General features: G+C 37.2%; 1 protein-coding gene across 10 annotated transcripts in view; it reads right to left on the reverse strand.

The window, feature by feature from the left end:
* The window catches only part of SOX6 (SRY-box transcription factor 6), a 378,993-nt gene that overhangs the window by 15,660 nt on the left and 345,992 nt on the right, over positions 1 to 17,341 (reverse strand). For 8 of the 10 annotated variants that reach the window (XM_072864495.1, XM_072864498.1, XM_072864499.1 and 5 more), the window contains one exon: positions 1,474 to 1,707. In XM_072864495.1, the coding sequence (XP_072720596.1) occupies positions 1,474 to 1,707 (234 nt within the window). The remainder of the gene's footprint in view (positions 1 to 1,473; positions 1,708 to 17,341) is intronic. The other 2 variants (XM_072864491.1, XM_072864492.1) reach the window with 1 other exon arrangement.

A 17,341-nucleotide genomic window follows, 5' to 3' on the forward strand; every position in this document is an offset into this window, starting at 1 on the left:
ACAAATGGAAAAGTTGTATAAATATTATCCGTAGCCAGCAATACTCTGTGTCAGTTCTAATATTTCAGTCTCCTTTCTCATTGTCCTGGAAAAGTTGCACAGATATTATATGGACATAGACTTATTTGTGGCAGAGCAGATACTGACAGGTTAATTCCATGGTTAACAAGCACTCAGTTGCTGGCACTTCTGAAATATTTATGCTGGAAGTTTACATTTTAATGAATACAGTTACTATGCTCCTAATAGTTTTTTCACAGAATGCACACAAATAATATAGATTCCCTACAGCTGCCAACACTGAAACAGTGCAGGTTTTATACAAAACTGAAAGGCTATTCATATAACTTACTTATATGGTAGACAAAAATATGAGAACTACTAAGTAAGACTTTGGAAGTTTTAGGACAAAGTAACATTTATTTCTACGTATTCTTGCCTCTGATTGAACTAACATGCAACAAACTTTGGTAAGAATGTATTTGAACTCAAAGTTTACAATAAAATGATTACAGCGGAAACTTGATTTTTACTTTTATTTATTACGAGTTACATTTGGAATCTGTCTTTCACTTCAAAGACTCAGAAAGCAAATATAGGTTTTAACATTTCACCACTCATTCTCACGTATGTTTCTAATTCTCTGGAGGGGTCTTAAAAAGCAAATCAAAATGTCTCAAAAATGAGCCAATTTATTTGCACAGTGGCAAAATATAATCCATGGTGTATTCCCTGATCATCCCAATCTATACAAATTAAATATTAACTATGGTGTCTTAACTAAGCAATATTTTAATTGTATGATGCTAGTGCTTCCTTAGCTTTTCGAACATTGTAACATTTTGAATCAAACATCATTTTGCATTCGAGCAGGTATGCATGTACATGCCTTTTGAACTGTGCCAGGTTTCTTTCTTTGACACTGCACTGCCTGACATAAACCTTTGATTTTGATTTTATACTTTATTAATTTTTTCCCAGTAATTACTCCAGCAAGTACCATTTTGCGTTCAGGTGATTTGTAGTTCAGGTGATTTCTAATGGGATCTTGCAATTAGACCTTTTATCAGGATACACTCTTGCGACAGATTTCACAAAACATGGCTTTTGAATGCTGCTAAGTCTTGAAAGCGTGTTGTGACTGCTGTTGAAAATGAAGAGCGTTAGGGAAGGGGCAGAAAGGGAAAAGGAAGGGAATGAAAATGAAAAAACTCCTTGAGTCTTCATTTGTATAAGTTTCAGTGATTCCAATTTCAGTGAACATCTCCCAAACAAAATACGTCCTAAAATTAGAGAAGCTGCATATCCAAGAGGGAAGTAACTAGCCTGTGTCACCAATATAAATAACCTCATCTTTCCACAGCTCCAAAAATAACTAACCTCTGCCAATTGCCACTACTGTAGAGAGCCTTCTAAGCTTCCCTCAGTTTTGGTTCAGTCACAGTCATGATTTGTTCACCGTCTTGCACTTACCGAGGATTTTGCTAATGTTAGAGTTGTGCATGTCAGGGAAGGCTTGGAGAATTTTTCGACGCTCATCCTTTGCCCACACCATGAAAGCATTCATTGGTCGTTTGATGTGCGGTTCGCTACTGGCTCGGCCCCGCGAATCCCGGTAGACTCGAGCTTCAGCCACAGTGGCACCTCCTGTTGGCCAACAATAATACTGCTGTAGTTTAGCTGCAGAGCCATTCATTGCTTTACTTCCTGTAATGTCAGGGCAGGAAGAAACAAGATGGATGCGAAACATTATTACGTGGGTTACGCAAGCGCTTTCAGTGCTGTGTTTATTTTAGCCTCATTCTCTTTCTCTTTCTCTCTTTTGGCTGCCAGATCTATGAGAGACAGACAGAGGGAGAAAGGATATCCAGTGATCGCAGTGTAATTGCTCAGGCTCGCTCAGCTGAAGGCATCAACATCTGAGTGAGGAGACAAATTGCACTGGCATCTCTCCGGTTAAGGTATGGAGATTTGAAAAAGTTTCCGTTTCAGACTTTAACATAGCATACATGTTCTGAATGCTCAACAAAGCTCACATAAAAGTTACATTTGAGAATGCAAACTGATGTAGACCTGTTCACACAAGTAATTTACAATGACTTGGCTGCTTGAGCAGTGAAGCACATGCCAAACATTTCATAAAATAAATTATATAGTACACCAGGTACATGCTGCTAGTTGTAGGGATCCAATTATATTTGGAGCTAAACATTTTAAAGTTGCATCTGCTTTAGCTGAATTTTAGATGTGTCTTGGAGCATTCGATCACATATATGTGATAAAACTGTCTGCCTTCAACAGGTACACGCACAGCGTCCTGGAGCTTCCGGAATGGGAGACAAACACTCCAGCTTCTCCATGCCTGCTCTGCTTTAATGTACCCCAGTGTCCTGTCATTACCCACCATTGATTCAATTTGTACATGCTAGCCTTAACCGGTTTTTTGAATGCATCCAGCCCTGCTTCTTGACCACAAACAGCAAAGCTTCATGGGGGTTTAGAGTTTACAGAGCTGAGTATGAGGTGTAGAACTAATTAATACAGGAGAAAGAGATAACTGAGCCTAGATAAGGCATGCTTTTACCAGAAAAACTTTCGCAATGGTGATGATAACGTATGTTTTTAGGGTTATACCTTAGATATAAAAGAAAGGCAAAAAGTCTTTACAGTGGGAGAGTGACATACTTAGTCTTAGGCCTCATCAAACTGTTCGTATAATTCAATACCTTCAAAAAGCAAGGTACTTGACAACAAATTAGCACAGCAATAGGCCTCCTTTTTTGTAACTATTACAGCTCCCGACACAAATTTATTTGCCAAATAATATAAGATTAGCTCTTTACACTAAGTAAAACACTGCAGATTTACTGATTTCAGTGACTGACTCACAAGTTTTTAATTGTGCAAAAACTAAGTTCCCTAATTCAGTGTGAAAACACTATATGTTATGTATACTATTTTAAAGATTCTATATAGGACATACATTTACATGAAAAAAGTCCTAAAATAGAGGATGCATAACTAATACACTACCTTTTTGCCACCAGGTCCACAGTACATTGATTTCATTTAAAACGCACTGACCATACAGGATAAATTGATTTTGCTTTATATGGTGTTGACAGCCATGTTTATTGTGCAGTGAAATGTAGTGTAGTTTCAAGCTGACTATATCCATCAACACAGGGCAATATGCTGACTACTGGGCCAGATGAAGACATACATTACCCTGAGAGCAAAACACTCATTCGTATACAGCAGTGTCTTCTCCTGAGGATCACCATGGTAATTTATGATGCCTCCAATGCCATTACTTTACAACTGACACCAATTTGGCAATTTGTATACTAACATGCATGCACATAAAAGAAGACAGGTTTGTGGCAAATGTGAGATGCAAAACTATTTTAATACTGTTCTAAGTTAAGTACCATGCTACAGGTGTTCAGCATTTACAGCAGGCTGCAGCTGCAGTCAGCTTTTTATTGCAAAAAGGAACCGTAGTTTTGCTGAGGGACCTGCATGTAGGACCAGTTTAGGGGTGTGTATGGTTAATGAGGCTCTGTCCATTGTTGTGAGAAGGCTTGGAACGTGCATATCAAAGATACCATCTTTTGAGAGAGGATATATTTATTGTGAAACTATAATAAGTTACAAATATAGTAAGTCACCACTGAAACATTTATTGAGACAAACGGCTATATAATTTGAGAGAAATCAAATCTATCATGTAATGGTTATTCCATCTTTTAAAATAATACTATAAAATTTGTAACTAGTATGTGGGCAATTAGGAAGTTGGTGACAAATTAAAAAAATTAAATTATTATTGATGCAAAAGTTGTCATTTGTTATTCAGCTACTCTGCTCATAGCAAAGGAAAGAAGACATATTTGAATCCATATGATGATTTTCCATCTTTTAGTTTCCTAAAGGTACTTATTCACTATGGCTAAGGAGTTTGTCTTTAGTCCTTTCTAAGACAATTTTGGCCTGACCTTTCAATTGTAATACAGGGAAAGAGTACTTTTACTAGTATCAAGATTATAGGCCAGCTTTTTAATCTGGCTATAATGTAGATAGAACTAAAAAAAAAAAAAAAATAAAAAACCCACCATAAATGATCTATTTTCAGACAAAGGTTATATTAGAAAACAATTCTTACTTAGAGTAATAAATTACAACCATCCCAAGAAGGCCAAGAAGTTCTGGCTGTATCTGCTTTAAGCAAGTCCATACTTGAAGGATTTGAAAAAGCAGCCAAAGAGTTGATGTTCTTTGTGCTTGATCTCTGGGGGAATATTTGCAAGTTGACCCATAGGCCATCACAAAAGCATCTGCAAAATGAATTTCTGCAAATAACTAAAGTAATATAATCTCCATGTTTTTCTAACTATCTCAGAACTACAGAATTATATTCAGCATATAAGGCATTACAAGAAAATACTTCTGTTAGCAAGTGATTCTATGTGGGGAGCCAGAAAGTCTCAGTACCTTTTTAGCTTAGAAATTAGGTGCTAATGATATAAAAAGCACGTACACTCAGTGAGCTCTTACAAGTTGAAACACATAAGAACAGGCTTTCAAACTGGTTGTTCTTAGGTACTTCATCCTGTCAATCAGATATTTAGACAGTATTGTGCCCTATATAAACAATTTCAACAGGTTTTACAAAGTATGGATTTTTTTCTTATTGTGATAATTATAGTACTGACAGAGGCTGAAAGAGACTCCTGAAATTTTTAAAGAAAAGATATATAGAACTGCAAAGAAGTAGGTGTTTTACTTCTTTCTGAAAATATTTTCAGGAAAGTCTAATAAATAATAAAATAATAGATAAAATAAAAATGTACTACTAATGAAGACTGAGAAGAGAGGAGGAAGTTGGTAATTGTCTCTCTATGGCAACTAATGCTCTATCTGCTAGTTACTGTTCATACTGCAATCACAGGAGGAGGTTTTGATTTTCAGAATTAAGAGCTTGGTCAGAATTAAAAATTATTGCAAAAGCAGTACAGTTTGGCTGCCCTAATGGCTTAGTTGGCAAAGTCTACACTTCGGCCTAAAGGCTGGGGCTGTCCTCAAAGTGACACTTCTAGTTTCTGAGGGTATAGACTGCCTCACTTCCTAGATGCATTGCATTTGCTCAACTTGTCATGACTTTGATGATTTAAAACTAAAAGCAGATTAGAGGAGAATGAACACTTTTTGTGGATATATGGCAGGCAACTCCTCTGTGGAAGCTGGATTCCAGACTAGACTCTAGGGACAATACTGGGTCAAAGAACACCACAGAATGAATCTAAAAAGGCTATAGCTTCATTAAAGTAATTTCAAACAATATTTTTGTTCCAAAAAAGACTGATTGCTCTCTAATGACAGTGCAGGGAAAGAAGAACCCTTGTTCTTTAGAAAGAGAAAATAATCTGATCATCAACAGGAAAGATAAATGTTTTCACATGAATTAAATGTTAAGAAACATACAGTAACAATTGTTAGATTGCTTATTTATTTATTCCTGCCTTTATCTGAGTTTCTCACCTTTTATAATGACAAGAATTTTAGGACAGGCACTCTCTTAGCATGTTCCCTGAAATCTTGGCCACATTAGGGTTAATCTTATTGTCTTTAACAAGATGTGGTTTTACCTTCCATTTTGTACATCATCTACCACAACAAAACCTCAGACTGGGCCTTTACATGTTACCAGAATGCAGACAATAATAAACATGATAGAAGGGAACAAAAAAAGGTTAAGAAAAAGATGAGGAGAGAAAGAGAAAAGAAGTGACAGCGAAAAGAAAGAGCTTTTTATCAGTCATTCTGTTATTCCTTAATTACTCTTCACACTCTGGCCATTGATTCATGTTTGAAGTGATGCATTTCCTTTGACTCCCCCCAGATAACAAACTTTTGGCTACTCTGGAGAATATACTGCATACCATCTTCCGTAGACATATACCAAGATAGGATATATAGAAATAAAGACAATCTTTCTAGGTTCCTAGTGTAAAAGTGACTGGTTAGTAGTAAAGCTCCTATCATCAGTTATTCATTAAGCTGAGATGACATTTTTGTCTGCTTTGGAAAAGACTGATTGCGACCTCCAAAATATCTGGTCCTGTCTGCGGTAATACAACTAGTACTGCTAGCAGCTTGCATTGCAGAGACCAGAACTTAATGAACACGCAAACAGGAGTCACTCTTTTACTACTAGAGATGGGTTACTCATAAACATGGAAATGCCATAAAAGCAGGGAGCGTGAAAAACCGGCTTGGCAGTCCCTCTTCCTGCTCTTAATCTGTGGACAGACAAATGCAGCCTTTATGAAAGATATAGCAATATTTCAAATCAAATAGAAGCATGCAAATCTGGAAGGAATAGAATGACAAAAGAAGCTTTGGAAAGTTTGGAATTCAAGAATAAGCATTTAACTATTATTTTGAGTTATGAAGTTCAATGTTCAATTATGGAGAAGGTTAAAAAAATGACTACTTCACTGTAATCTAAGTGACTTGTAGCAGTATTAGTGTAATATTTATCTGTTTTGCCCTTTGCCTGCCTCTCACTTCTTCATCCCCATCCACAGTCAGAAGACTTTTTCATTCTTTATTACCAGCAAGAGAGGCAAAATAAATGGGTATCTCATGAACTATTGTCATGTCATTGGCATGTCTTGTCATCACCAGGCAAAACTAACACCCACTTGGAAACATGACTAGCTCCGGGACAGGGATGCCTTCAGTCACACAGTGGCACAAATGGTCTGCAGGGAAGTGTCTGTTTGTCAAGCTGCTTTCATTCCAATTGCTAAACAAATACTATTCAGCTGGGATTTGAGGGCCGAACATTTCTTATAGGCTGCATGTCAGTGAATGAAAAGGGGGAAAAAACTGAGAAAGACATGAGTGATTCATTAAATACTGGAATATTTAAATGGGCTCTAAAATATTTCACCTGCAAGGGTTCTGAAATGTGCTAAGTAAAATACTAAGAGGTGAGAATATACTGTGGCACAGGTTAGCTACATCCACACAACACTCGGTTATGATAAGGCTTCTATTTTTCCTGTTAAGAGACTCCATTCTCTTTAAAACACCAACAAGAAGAACCAAAAGGGAATTCCCTAAGGTCAGCTCTGAGGAAACATAAACCTCTAATTCAATAACTCCGCTACTGCACTGAAAAAGGCCTTATTATTGCAACATCCATATGGAGTCAATTGGACATTAATGACTAATCAATCCCTCCCCTTTCTATTCTACTTATAGTGTCACAAGCCATGTTTAGATTAGCCCATTTCCTGCTTAGGATCGCTCAAGATGTCTTTTGTTCTTTCAGGGCTGGCCTGATGGAGGCAGCTTAAACAAACACACGACCCAAGTGGTGCAGGAGTTATAAACTGCCATATGTGAATGAACAAAGGGGCCATACTAAAGCCTTTTGTGGTATTTGTTAATGTTTTTCATCTGAGTTTAAAAAGACCTAATGACTTTGTGGTGAGCTGATGCATGTGGCTCGTGGCTTTGCAAAATGAAGGAAATTCTAGCCAGTTATATATCAGCATATATTTTCCGAAGTGCCTTGTTTTCAGTTTTGGTGGCAGTGAGTTTACTTTTTTAGTACATTTGTTTTACATATGCGAGCAAAATTCTTAATCTCAGTTAAAACACAGCACCAGTTTTCACAGCGATCCTCACAACCTGCAGATACGTCTTTCCCCATTTGAAAGTCTAGAGCTAAAATTAATAGTGAAAAATCTTCTGTGTGTGAAATAAAATCAACTGTTCTCAGCTCTATCCGTGGTAGCAGTTCACTCACCAGTGTTTAAAGCTGAATTGTTAGTTGGGTCATATTAAATACTGAAACAATATTTCTAAATAAGCTATTAGCACATCCATGCTCCACAGCCAACCATGCCGAAATCTACATTATTTAAATGAATTAAAACTGCTAAATGCAACTACTTTCTTGATGGCTTACACAAACAGTTTAGATTTCTTGACCACATTTTATGGCAAAGTTAACCCTCATGGAAATTTGGCATGGAATACAGCTAAAACGATACAATAATATTTTAAATTACATGGAATATTAACTGAATTAATTAGTGCTTAAGGCCTGACTTAAGCTCTCAGTGGCCTGCATAGTCCCACTTGTGCTGTAACATAAGAGCATGAGAAGTTATTCTGTGAAGGTCCATGAAACATCTAGATAGAAATTGGGATGAAGCAGCAGCTTTTACTATAAATTTGGGGAGGTATGTAAGTGTCATAAGATTTTCCAATCATGTGCCACTTGCAGACTTCAAGACCCTTCACAGATAATTAATTAAATGCTAACAACCCCACTCTGACATATATACTATTGATAGAAAAAACGTGAAACGTATTTAAGTTGAAGTTATTCAGCCTAAGTAATGACACCAGAAGTAAGGGATTGCCAGTCATCAGGTCTAACTACGATCAACATTCCCACAAACACTATTGTTGTTTCCATTTGATATTTCATTTCATACTCAAATGAGGAAAGTAGAGGCCCACAGAAAGGAAAACCATGGACAAAACACCCCAACCCAAAAGAAATATTACTAATAATTATTGTTGGGTATCTGACAAGAGCTATCAATACTGCAAATTGTTGTGGTTTTTTTTTCAGAAAGCCTGTTGTTCTAACAGCTAAGCAACTATTGTTACTATATTAAGCATATTCAAAGTCAAAACAATACAAAGAGGAATGAACTAACCTATTTAACATAAAAATGTTTCCATAAGAGTAACAGCTGTATTGCCAGTGGAGCTGTTACTCACATAATTTCAAATTTCTCCTGACATGATAGTGTCACCTAGAACATCCAGAAAACATGATACTGATTTAAAACACAGGGATTAATTCTGCAGTCTTCAGTCATCCCTAACAGGTTGGGGTTTTTTTAATATCCTGCCTGAACAAGGGCCATAGGCCATGATCCATTCATATTTCAGTCAATGCTTTGTTGGTTTTTTTTTAAGATGGAGAAATGACAGACAGGAATTCACCACAGAGCAAAAAGGCAGCCTGACTTCATATTTGATGGATGCATTGTTCAAGGTGTGGCTGAACACCATTGATGAACAACTTTGCTTACTCCTATGTAGCAAAACAATGAATTTTAAAACTTGAGTGCAATGTGGTTTATAAAAGGGAGCTATGTTTAACAACGGGAGTGAGGTTTACAAAATGACCTCCCTCAAAATATGTGATATTAATGAAATGCAGAATAGTTTGCAAAAGGTTTTAATGTGTGTTGGAATCAGTGCTTTAGTGGCCAATTTCCTGCATTCAATCTGCAATTTAATTTGTCACCTTCTAGCATATGCAACATCATATCAATATAACTAATTCCCTCCATCCAGTGTTTGCTGTTCTCACTTGTCATATCATGTCAGTAATTAGATGGCAAGGACTTAGGGCTAGGATACGCATATGCCATTTCTTCTTGCCTTTCACATGGGGTGCTGATATTATAATAATTAATAATATAATTAGTAAATAATATATCATGAAGAGAGAAGCAAAAGCAGCATGATAACAGGAGCTGTGAGCTAACAAGTAATAATAAATATTAGGAAAAACTCAAGGCTAATTTTTCAAATATGCTGCACGTGTGCATTTGGGATTTGTGAGTAAAGCCAGGAAGGTATTTTTACAAACGGGGCAATGGCATGTCCAGATATGTTGCCATATTTACCTGGTTTGAATTAAAAATGGGGCATTTGCCTTGAAACAGGCGCTTATGTGAAAACTTACAAATTACTCTTTTCTGAAATACTGTACTTCCTGTGAAACTACCCCTGCCGAATTGAAAACATAATCATTTAATATTTGTGAAGCTGTGAAGATACTGTAACATCCACCCCACATACATTTTGGACCACTGATTCTGTAAAATTAAATCAAAGTAGAAATTAAGGAAATATTGTCCCCTTGCTACTTTCTGCACTAAACGCTTGCTTAGGTACTTGGCATATCTACATGGAAGAAGGGCAGGTGCTCTTAAACACTTTTCTATTGCTGAGATACTGAGGTTCCTGAAGGAGAAAACGGTGTGCAGTATAAACTTACAGAAATAGACAGTTGTACAAAGAGGACTTGTCTGAATCTGTATCAATTGCTCATGCTTAGCCAGAATATATGACGTTCTTTCCTTAATGTATTCATATTTCTGCTCCACTCCCTGTGCTCAAGGAGGTAAGGAAGAATGGGCAAGATTCCTCCTCCATGTGGTATAATATAATGGTGGCTTTCTCCGTCAACTGAAAATTCAATTGTGTCTGGAAATTTTATGCTATTTTAGGCAGCTTTAAGCTCCTTTTGTGATATTGGAGCAATGCAAAGACATGTGCAGAGCAAAGAATCAGGACCATGGGGTGTTTTACACCTGTGGTGGCTGTACATGAGTGTGAAAAAATGTTTTAAACCACTGAACTACTATATTTCATTTTTCACTCACTCCACCTAAAAATAGCTAAGCAAACTGGCTGATGCTTTCAGCATTTGTGACAATAATTTTCTCATGGGCAAAGATTTTCTGTGTAGAACTGCAGCCCACAGTTACTTTTTACAGCCTTGTTCTAAATTCCTGAAAATAATGTTTTACTATATAATGGAAATTGTGACAAGCTCTTAACCATAACTGTGCTAATAGGCACCCGTATGTAAAACTCAGGGCATTGTAACAGTGGTTGGTTGTACAACATCAGAAATTCTAACTAGAATTTTTTAAAATAAAGGTATTATTCTATAAGAATCAATTACTGTAGCATGGAAACAGCAAATGAGAAAGCCTCATATTTAGCAATAGGAAAAAAATACCTAAGACAGTTGAAAATCAAAAGGTGACACTTGTGGAGGACATCCAGATTTATTATTCTGAAAGTGAGAAGCATACTATATGTTAAATATTAGTGTCTTGAGAGGAATAACTTTCAATGCCATGGGAAGATCAGTCCACACACCCCCAGCTCAGATTTTTTGGTACTCAAAGTGGGAGTTCCCCCTGTAAAATGTTATGCGGATGCTGGCAACAATGAGATTCATGAAGTGGTTGCCATCAGAAAAGTGATGGGATGGGTCTCAAAGACAGAACATCTTATTCCTATCCCATTTGCAGGCATTGAGTGACTCCAGGGCTGAGGCGCTGAATCTCATCCAACACAATGGAAATACTGTGCCTAAGTACTTTATCCCAGATTCCTGATCTGTTATGAGTTATTCTGAAAAATTTAAGCACATCACTCAACTATCAGGCACAATCAAATAGATTCATGGGTGTTAAAAATGGCAATCACAATTAATGAAGGCCACCTTTTAGCATCTTGTCTAATTAACCAAAATAATAAGTTATTTTATCTTTAAATAATAAAGATACACTTATGGGATTTTTTTCATCAAAGACCTATAACAAGAATTCAGGAGAATAAAAATTCCAGTACTTGAGCTTACTGCATTCTCTCTGGAAACACTTCTTTGTTTTCAGACAGCTTTCACTGTTTTCTGATTTTCATCTTTCCCCTCTCAACTGCCATAGCAACTATTACAAATATTTATGTGCGACAAACACTGGCGTGGAGAGGCATTCTTTCCTCCAGTATTTACGAAGTACTGTCACAAAAGTAGGTGATGCTTTGTCATGCATGTACTACCTGCTGTTTACACCTCTGCATAGGAGGGTGTTAAACAAGTTACCTCACGGGCCTGGATTGTGTTGGCAGCCTGCCAAGATTGATCTGCCTGCAAATATATGGCTCCCTTTCGCCTACCTCTTCAGCTGCTCAAAGTCAACCTTTTTTGGAATTAAGAAGGAACTGTGTCACGCGTTTCTATTAGCAATTATTTACTATTGGGCATATATGAGAATGTTGAGGCTTTGAGTATGTGGTAGAAGTGCTCCTTTAAGAAAGCATTGATCTGGTTTTTAATAGATTTGCAAAACCCAGGCACTTGTCACGATGTCTGCTTTATCACCAGGGAGGGAGAATATGAAGCTTTGACAGATGGACAGAAATTTGGAGCTGGACAAGGTGGCAGTTTCTCCTCACCCTTAGGTATCAGCCTTGTGCTCTCTTTGTACCTGCTTTTTCTCATGTTTCTCCCCACACAGCCAAGAAGCTACCTTCTACATTGCAAAGACTCCTTGTCTTTCCCCAGTTAGCTCATTCCTCTCCTCCATATGATTCTACATTCACTGCTGCTGCTGCCATTGCAACCCCTCATTGTTCACCGTGTTCTGGCAATTGGTTGAATCTGTGATGATGCCTAAGACAATTTCTTTCTTTCTCTGCCATTCAATTTCCCTTGCTTTTGGGCAGGTAGAATCTCTCATTGTACTACAACATGCCTTGCAATGTAGCTAGCCAAAGTCAAATATGAAAGGGAACTGCTAATTTTATGGACATAAAAAAACAGACTGCTGTTAACTGCTGCAAATATTGAGCAATTAATTTACTTTGTATGTTGGTCAGCAAATCTACCATGTGAGATGCTGCAGAACTGGGTTCTTAAGCTTACTGCTTAATAGAAATATGTTCTTTTAAAAGCAAAGGTGAGCTTGTGCTCCTCCAAGCTTGGGTTCAGGTGCAAAATCAGGTTCAGACCAAAACCAGTGTATATATGAACTGGAATTAATAAAATCAATCCCCAGCTATTACCAATGGTTATGCAGTCCCCAACTGGCTTGCATTCAGCCTACTTGGAGCATGGTCAAAGATACCATGATCAAACAGATAAGGCTTAAAGCTATATAATCTCAAGCAGTGACTTGGTATATAGAGAAACACAATCTTTAAACCAAGGAACTTACAAATTAAAGTAAGAGACAGCAGGCAGTGAAAGGGAGCACACAGGCACTAAGTAGGACACAGGCACTAAGTCAATGAATTTAAGAAGATGGGCTGGTACCAATCCCATGCCAAGGACTCCAAGATACCTCTTAATGACTGACTCAACATCTAGGTTTCACAGCAAAGGTTATCCTTTGGGAGACTTTGAAAAGTAATTGTCTAATACAAGGATAAAGTAAATACATAGATACAGATAAAGTGGACAGACAGATCCCACCACATTATTTAAAATTGGTTTTAAATAATCTAAATTTTAAATAATCTAAACTAGCAGGCATGTACCTATCCTCAGAACTATGGTCCATGCTTAACACACACTGGTAGATTAGTATCAAAGGAAGAAGTAGCAAGTGCTAAACACAAAGTGTACAGAATCAAAAAAACTACCACATGAGAAACACAACAAATGAAAACATCAAAACAGGACTCAGAAGAAAAGGTCTTTGTGTATGTTGTCCCAAATGGCAAACTGTGAGGCCAAATATTTTACTCACAAGCCCCTGATTCTAATATATTAACGTGAATGAACATGGAGCTAACTGTTAAGCACTAATACGGCATTTTCATCTGTTTCCATTTGCTTTACTAAAATGAATTTAGCTTCACAATGCATCTGATTTTTCACTTGGGAAAACAGGACACAGAGAAGTTATTTCTCTTTTACAGAATCACACAGTGAGGCAGTGGCAAAACAATAGCATTCAGATGTTTTTGCCCTGTGCCCAGGATCCAGTCAAGAAAACTGTATTTTAACAGATCCAATTCTTTGGCAGGAATGAAGATCAGGTCTTGATGGAATTTGAATCCCTGACTATGACTGCTGAAGGAAACCACAGTGCAACCTGAACTAAGGTAAAATCAGTAACTGTCAATGGGAACGTTAGGTCTATTCTGCAGATTTCTATCTACTACAAAACAAAATCTTAACGTACTTCCTACAAATTTCCAAAGCATTTGACCACAACCACAAAACCAGAAGGATCTATAAACATAGAGCACATTATACAAGCACAAGATCCATAAACATAGAGCATATTATACGATTCAAAAGAAGCAGCACTATCACCAAAAGTGAGCATCTGTGAAAGGAATATCTTTTTTAGAACTTGAACCAAAAAAACATATTCAGATCATCCAGTATTCTCAGATAACTAAGAACTAAATATTTTCGGTTCCCCCACCTGGACTTTAAATAGGGCTCACCTATGGCTCCTGACTATATTCTACACACTCTGGTCAGTTGATGTATGTCAGTCATGTTCAAAAAGGGGTTTTAGCTATAGCTAAATTCAAAGCTGTCTTGGTGTGTCCATGCTAGTTAGCTGTATTTCAGTACTGACAATCTCAACTGTTCAAAATTATGAAGCCGCCTACAGAAAGAATGATGTTTCCTTTAAAATGATGAGGTTTGGAGAAAAAAAAAATCCTTGTTTAGTTCTATAATTGGCTGTTGTTTATAATTTTGCATACCAGTCACCAAACATTTATAAGGCTCTCCAATCATGTTTTTGAATTTTGCTAGCTAGAAATGTATCATATGTTTTAACATGACAACTGGGATTTCCAGGTAATGATATAAGTCTAATAGCTGTGGATTATTCATCAATGGTGTCACAGTCAGTGGCAATGTTTTTGAATATAGTCTGAGCATTATTTTTAATATAGTTAGCCCAGTCCTGCTGGTGACTAAGGAAGTAATAGAGATGTTGGTTTATGTCATATTTAATATAAAACTCTTGTTGATTATTTTCAGGCCTCCATTCAGATGACAGTTAGGTCATTATGAGTAACACAAGCTTTGAATACAACTTCATATGTAAGGTCATCTCTGAAAGTACACCTAGCTACCATTAATCTTAAAAGAATCCTTTCATATTTGTCTTATAATTGCATAGAGCTAAATTTAAACAATTTTAAGACTCGTCTTATAATTCATGATTAAAAAATATATATATATGTAACTTCAGCTTCTGATCAATGACCCAGTACTGCAAGCACTCCTGAAATTAAAGGAAAACATGACTCTGATCCTGTCAAACTCAGATCACTGCCATATGTTATAGAAAAGATATAAGGAGTAGAGCGAAATCATTGCTAGATACTATTACAAAGGCATTCCATAAAACACAGAAGTCTGCTGATATTTCTTATAACAAATTACTTGAACCTTAAAAGCTGTGTCAGAGCTATGGGAACCAGGAGCACTTCCCAGATTTGGTCTATCTCAGCTGCCTGCTGGGATGAGACAGACATGTACCATGTCTCTGCACACTTTATTTTCCTTTGGAAACGCAGGTGTGCAGGTAGGCAGGGAGTGGAACTGCACTCCCCTTGGTCTTGATCAGTTGGGAGATCAGGATGCAGCCCAAACTGCACTTCCCCCAGTTCATGGCTAGCAGTGGGACTACATTTGGAGTCCTTGGTTCAGGAATAAATCTGTTACACCATATTTTAAAAGATATTAAAAGTAAGTAATAGTGACAAAACAGAAAGGAAGGTGTGAAACAAACTAAGTCTTCAAAGAATATGACTATGGCTATTAGGAACCTTTGACATTCAGTTGAGATTGTGACCTTGGCAACACACTAAAATGCAACAAGGCTCTCTTCTTAGAGGAGGCCAAAGAGCAACGAAGCTGGTGAAGGTTCTAGAGAACAAGTCCTGTGAGGAGCAGCTGAGGGAACTGGGGTTGTTTAGTGTGGAGAAAGGGAGGCTGAGGGGAGACCTTATTGCTCTCTACAACTACCTGAAAGGAGGTTGTAGAGAGGTGGGGGTCGGTCTCTTCTCCCAGGTAAGAAGTGATAGGATGAGAGGAAATGGCCTCAAGTTGCACCAGGGGAGGTTTAGACTGGATATTAGGAAATTTTACTTCACTGAAAGGGTTATCAAGCATTGGAACAGGCTGCCCAGGGAAGTGGTTGAGTCATCATCCCTGGAGGTATTTAAAAGATGTGTAGGTGTGGCACTTAGGGACATGGTTTAGTGGTGGACTTGGCAGTGTTAGATTAACAGTTGGACTCGATGATCTTAAGGGTCTTTTCCAACCTAAATGATTCCATGATCCTATGATTCTAAAGAATAAGTTGTCAAGTTTCTTAGTAACCCAGTGCTCAAACAGACATCTATGGAAGCACAAAATAATAGCAACACATATAAAAAACTTTGTGACATGGCAGACCTAGAAAGATCTGTAATAGTTTCATGACAATTAGTAGCGTTAATATTCTTGAAGATGAACAGAGTCTGTAGCATGGTACAGTACATCAGAGGCCACAGTTTAACTGCTGATATTTCAGCAGCGTTATTTTCAATGGAATTCCATTCTAAATGGTGCCACACTAGAAGTGTCATCCCTTAGCTAGCTTGCCAAAGATAAGGGGCAAAACTTGGGTGATATTTTGAAAGTCTTTTTTTTTATATCCAGCTGACATCTAAATTCACCTTGTCTACAACTAGAAGGACAAATAAGCAGCTCAGTTTTGAACTCCCACCAATGTTTTTTTTTCAGATCAGCAGAGGTATTTGTCCAGCACCTCGTTTCCAGAGACATCTCTTGGCTGCTAAACAAAGTCTGGAAATCTCAATCCATTCATGAACTCAGATTTCCCATGTGGCAACACACCATGCCTCAAACTGCCCCACTAGCTCTAGAAAGATGTGTACACTGTCCTTAAACTGGCACACGTCACTGTAGCTTGGGTTACGTATGTCAAATCTTCATTCTGCACTATCTGGTAACAGCGGGGGCTGTCAGTACCACAAGGGGTATCAAGATACTAAATTAAGGACACTAGAAAGAGAAAGGATGAATTGAAGGAAATTAGCTAAACCAAGAAAGTCATCAGACACTTGATGTCATATGAACCAGTAACTGTGTATTATAAGTATTCTGTTGCAAATTTTCATCCCAACTGGGGAAAAAAATATCTTCCAACATGTTGAAATATGAGAAGTTGCCACAGGATGGAAATTCTTTTACAAAGCAGTTTATAAATAACTGATTAGTCAACAAGTACTTTTGAAAGTCCATGTATCTCCTAAGTCCTTTTTTCTGGAAAAAAAAATCATTGCAAAAGACCTGTCTGAATGTTATTTTTTACCTACATTCTGTTCATTATTTTTCTGTTTAAGGACAATACAACAGTGGCCAATCACATCCAATAAAGGATTAATAAATAAAGCTCGTAAATAATAACTCCCTAAAAATGTAAATCTGGAAACTACTGGATTTGTAAGTAACTATAAAAAAAAAAATATATATATATATAGGGAAAGTCTGAAATGTCTCATTAAGGTGCTGATGAGCCTCCTTCTGAATATTATTTGTAATAAATGGCTGATGAGCTTCAGTCATCATCTTATCTTACTGTTATGGAGACCTGAAATCTTGACTATGTCAAAATACTTAAAAAAAAATATCTTAAGCAAAAAACATATCAGCATGTGCTCCTGGTGCATG

This window comes from Ciconia boyciana, chromosome 6 (genome assembly GCF_034638445.1).
Source record: "Ciconia boyciana chromosome 6, ASM3463844v1, whole genome shotgun sequence".
NCBI lineage: Eukaryota > Metazoa > Chordata > Aves > Ciconiiformes > Ciconiidae > Ciconia > Ciconia boyciana.